This window comes from Sinocyclocheilus anshuiensis, unplaced genomic scaffold (genome assembly GCF_001515605.1).
Source record: "Sinocyclocheilus anshuiensis isolate Anshui unplaced genomic scaffold, SAMN03320099.WGS_v1.1 scaffold869, whole genome shotgun sequence".
Classification (NCBI taxonomy): domain Eukaryota; kingdom Metazoa; phylum Chordata; class Actinopteri; order Cypriniformes; family Cyprinidae; genus Sinocyclocheilus; species Sinocyclocheilus anshuiensis.
The window spans coordinates 771,455-776,807 of record NW_015558630.1 but is presented as its reverse complement, the minus strand read 5'-3'; the positions used below and the strand labels follow the sequence as shown (position 1 = coordinate 776,807).

General features: G+C 36.7%; 1 protein-coding gene across 2 annotated transcripts in view; it reads right to left on the bottom strand.

Moving 5' to 3' along the window:
• Nucleotides 1-1,724: 1,724 nt before the first annotated feature.
• LOC107680793 (stonin-2-like) overlaps nucleotides 1,725-5,353 on the bottom strand; it is a 27,269-nt gene continuing 23,640 nt past the window's right edge. For both annotated transcript variants that reach the window (XM_016476840.1, XM_016476841.1), the window contains 2 exons: nucleotides 4,119-4,321; nucleotides 1,725-3,074 (listed from right to left, as the gene is read on the bottom strand). In XM_016476840.1, coding sequence (XP_016332326.1) covers nucleotides 2,997-3,074; nucleotides 4,119-4,321 — 281 coding nt within the window. In that variant the 3' untranslated portion in view covers nucleotides 1,725-2,996. The remainder of the gene's footprint in view (nucleotides 3,075-4,118; nucleotides 4,322-5,353) is intronic.

Below are 5,353 nucleotides of genomic sequence, written 5' to 3'. Positions count from 1 at the left end.
AATTTCTCTCTAGGTCAAAGCTATTACTTTTCCAAAATATCACGGGCTCAGCAGGCTCAACCCTATCCAGGATTCTCTGTATCGCCAGTGTAGGAAAATACAATAAAGTTGCAGGTCTAGTCTCGAGTGGACCTTTCCTTCACATTTGCCGCATTTCAAATTTTGACATGGTAACTATGGAAACTCATGAACTGCTGACTACGATAATTTGAGGGGCTAATACTTTCTTCACATTTTCGATTCAGGTTATAGACTGGAAAAGTACAGGTTCATGATATTTCTCACAAACCTATCAGACAGATTATGTAAATTATAGCAGCAACAAAGCATGTACAAAAAGACCCATGCAGGACAAAAATGAATAATATGAAAGGGGGCATATAAAGGCAAAAAGTCTGATCATTACCCAGAAAATATGAGGATAAATGTGAAAGTGCAGACAGTTATGAAAGGTAAAGCCCTGGTTCTATTACCGCTGTACAATAATTAATGTTTTAGACAGTTCTTTTTAGTGCAAACTGATGACTGCCAACACAGCAGCCCAGTCGCTGAATAGCCCAGCATCCAAAGCGGTTTTTCTCTAACATCATTATCCCAGCAAATTGGTGAATCAAGCCTTTAAAACAACACTGTACAAAAGATAAGTTATTTGGGCTGTCTGTCTGTCATAGAGAAATTATAGTGGAAAAAAAAAAAACCCTTCCTGTGCTTATACCAAAGACTATAGAATACCCTTAAAGGGACTTATACCAACATCTTCCTAGAGCACTGGTCCTAAGAAAGGGGTCTGCCAAAATAATAAACTAATTTCTGTGAAAATAGCAATGTGTTTAAACAAAAGTGAAGCAAAGGTAAATTCAATTCATTTGAAACAAAACGCCCACATTAAATGATAAAAATAAAACAATGAACAAGTATATCATTCATCAATAAATTATGATTAAAATGGCTTTGCAATGTAAGCATCATATGTAAAATGGTACTATATGCATGTTATTTTAACATTCAGTTGTATGCAATATGAAACAGTGGTCTTTGTCCTGAAAAAGGCAAAAGACCCCTGATTCAGAAGTAGAAAAAAACTCTGGTGAAGCACTTGACAGTATTTTGGAAAGCCATTCAGCACCTAAGTACAAAAACAAGAAATGAATATTTAATAATGTACATGTGAGAGTTTAGGGATTCTGCTCCTCTGACTTATAACTCCATACATTACATTGTGATCATATAGCAAATGTTATCTTTTCAAACTCCACAACATGAAAATATAAGCTAATTTCCAAAGTGAGAACTTTTTCTGCATTAAGTAACAAGATTGTTTTTTTTTTTGTTTTTTTCAATAAAAAATATTTTATTGTGTGCATGCCATCCAGCTGATGACTACTATTACTACTATTACTATTATGAGGAAGACGATACAATTCATTTACTGTTATATATATATATATATATATACTGTTAGATATCTTTCATTATTCTTACTATTTAGATATATTTCCCAAACATAAAAAAAAATCAATCAATCAATCCTGGAACAAACAAAACATTCCTTAAAACATAAACTCTATGAAATTGAGGACACTATAGCAAAAATATTTGCCAAATATTAAAGTGTCAGTATTAACAGAAACATTCAAATATTGCATTATTGCATTTTATAAAAAATGAAGTAAATGTACTCAACGTGTCAAGCTACTTTAACACAATGAAAAAGAAAAGCCAACCACTTTTTTTTTTAATCATTTTTTGTTTTTAGTCTAACACAAGTGTGAGATCATGGTCAGGTCAGATTAAACATCACGAGGCACTTGATATTTCTGTTTAGTGTATTCCTCTGTGTTACAGGACAAAATAGAGCAATCTTAAATCATAATCATTTTAAATATGATTAAAACATGCGTTATGTCATTTTCAAACTCATTCTTGATTAGTACTAAGTTTGTGCACCGAACAATCATAGCAACTGCGACTCCCCAAAAAAGTTAAACAACAGTTAAAATGTTAAATGAACAGTACATAAACCTGAAAAGAAACGCGAAGAAAAATCACAGCAGTACTTGTTAGTTTAACAAAGTTTAAGCTCTAGTAATTATGACACTACTTTTGAACCTATACTTAATTGTTAAACTTAAAAAAAAAAAACATACTCGCTTAAACTCATCAAGATATGCAAAGTACAGTGTATTTGACATTCATGACCATTTCCCTCACTGCAGTACTACGCTTTAAGACTTGAACACATTTGCAATTACTCAGATTTGATTCCGTGTATGTGGCAAACAAAACGTGAACAAATTAATTCAATGCGAATGACATTTTCACTTGGAATTTTTGTTGCTCTAATAAATATTCATAAAAACAAATTAAAATGTGCTCATTTAAGACTCATAAACACAAATCTAAGGTAAACTATTCCATTGCTGGTACCTTTCATTTTACTAACATGTATTTTTTAATTAGAAATTAGTGAGGTGTACTTAATTGTCTTCTAATTTAAAAAACGAGTCCCTCGTTATCCTCTGTACAAAGTTAAATAGCAAGAAAATTTACTTGGTACCACTACACAAATGACTCTTCATAGGCCAAAATATACAGAAAAATTTACACAACATTTGTGTGATATCTGCAGTTAAGACAAACCACGACAGCTGCATCGGTTTAGGCAAATAGGATTACTTTATGAGATGATTGCGAGTTATTCGCTATGTGGGCAATGCCAGATTTCCATGTCCGTAAAATAAAAGCTCTGGACTTTGCTGCAATAGCAAATCATATTCTTGAAATACTTGGACATGCAATGCCTGTGGAGATCTGGAAATATACTGTAGTGTTGCAAGGGATCTGCAATCTTTCAATACTACACGTAACCTTTGCAAAAAAGAAAAAAAAATTGTCCAAATGAGCAAGAAATGTAAACGAAAACTACCCCGGTTTAGGGTTGAACTTTCTCTTGTTCAACTAGTGCAAGCTATAAACCTCCCTCTCTTCCTGGTTCCTCACTGTTGAGCGCACTGGCCTGGTTGCTCCTTCTGAGGGCTGTCCAATGTGCTCTCATTCTTCTGCTCCATTGCCACCTACAGGACAACAGAAGCAAGTGCGAGTGAGTACTTGAGTAGTAGCAAATGTTTGCCACAAGGAGGCAGTCACTTACAACAAAAGAAAGTTGGGACTAAGAATTTAGTGCAAACAGAACAGCCTCATCTCAAGCATCACCTGTTTCCACATGCTCATCCCAATTCAATCTGCCCATGACTGACCTCACCGGGGTTCAGACACCTGCTGCCACTGTCCTGCCCCACAGCTATGCTGCATTTATCATATACAGCAAGCTGCTTCATCAGCAGGTTTCTCTGTCATTCCTATACTAAGGTTGCAGGCAGAGTTTTACATCTTGTTCCTGCCGCCCTGCTGTTATTTGCGCACCTCTGCTCAGTGATGAATCACTCCCTGTGGCTGCTGAACAGTAATGGGAACAGATGTTTGTAGAAAACAGCTCCAGCCACCTTAATGACATGTTTGGAATGCAGTAGGGAAAACAAGCTATGGCAGCTGACACAGCGGGTTGCTTGAGTGTGACAACTTGTCTTTCAGTGGCTTTGTCACAGGGTCCATGACATTTAGCTCAGACCCGCCCCGAAGGGTTTGAAAATCACCACTAAATAAACTAATTAAATTACCTGTTTTCTAAAGTGTAATTTTTAGGGTGAGGACAAATGTATAACATATAACACAAGATAAAGGTAGCTATAACCATCGCGCTAACACATATTTAGGGGACAGTGGGGTAAGGTGTGTCAGTGGGTATGATGTGTCAACCCTTAATCTTGCAAACTGTACATAATGTTTTTTATTTGACCACATATAGTATTTAGTAAGCACCCATCATATACATTTTCTTGATTGAGCACATGAGAAAAGTGATATTATGCAAAAAATATGTATACTATAGTTCTATATAATAATTTTTGTTTTTTTTTTTGTTTTGTTTTTTTGTTTTTTTGTTTTTATGGTCCTGTCACACACTTTCAGTTTTACCTCATTCCTCCTTGCCTGGAGGACAACTTAAAGTAAAAGGTGGCACAGCTACTTCACCTTCCCCTCACACACAGACAGATTACCTGATAGGAGTAATGTGATCTGTAGGTGATCCATTTCTTCAAGTCAGTTCTGTCCCCCACGGACAGAGAGCGAACGGTGGCTTTGGATGCAGAAGCAGAGGGCATGTCAAACTCAACCTCCACCAGGCACTCAAACTTAGCAGGCACCTCCCAATCTGAACCCAGCTCCAAATGACAGAAGAATGTATGAGGATGTCCCAGTGCTACAAAAAAAAAAAAAAACATTCACAGCCATATTAATGTAATGTGTGCAATATTAAAGCAATTTATTAATTAATGCAAATCACTTGAGGACCTTTTAGATGAAGTAAACCACTGGACCTGAGCTGCATAGATATGTTTTAGGGATGCACCGACACTGAGCTCCTGTACTCGTACTACCTAGGACAGATCCTTGTGGCACTCCATATTTTACTGGTGATAATTGAGATTACTCCCAATTTAAATGAACAAGGTGGTAGCTATCGTACAGGTATGATCTAAACCATCTTAAATCCTGCCCTTGAATACCTGTATAGTTTTGTAATCGATCTATGAGTATATCATGATCTATAGTATCAAACGCAGCACTGTGTCTAACGCAGCAGGATGTCTACTACGAAGTATATGTATGCAATGAATATAATGCTAAACATTCAGTATTAACGCCTGTATAGCTGATGTGCGCGAGCTGATAAGCAAAGTATGCTGAGTGTATTGAGCGCGCGGCGGCGCAGATGCGCCAGCTTGTCGAGTGAATATACCTTTCTCACAAACATTGCTGGAAAGCTTGTAGTTCGGTCGGATATGTCAAAAACAAGTAAAACAATGCACAAGTTACTTAACGGTAGTTAAGAGAGAGAAAGAGCGCACGCGCGCACTTCTGTAGCACACGCATCATTTGGATTAAAACTAAATCATAAAAATAAGACCATTTATAGGGGCATTCACTATAAACAACATTTATTTTCAATCTTAGGCATACACGACTTTCAGGCGAAAGTGAATCTAGCCTCTACGACTTGTCCCTCTCATTCTGCACCAGTACAAATACGTGCACGCGTTGCGCGCGTTTTGCTTGCTTGAGTGTTTCTGCATTATATGGCTTTGGAAAATAAATCGCAGCACGTTTCAGACGAAAAAAACGCGACTTCTATTTCTGAAAATATCACAGTTAGGAGATTTATAATGAGTGGTTCCCTGCATTATTACAGCAAAGCGCGTGATTACAGTACTAAGCTGCTGCAATGGAGCAG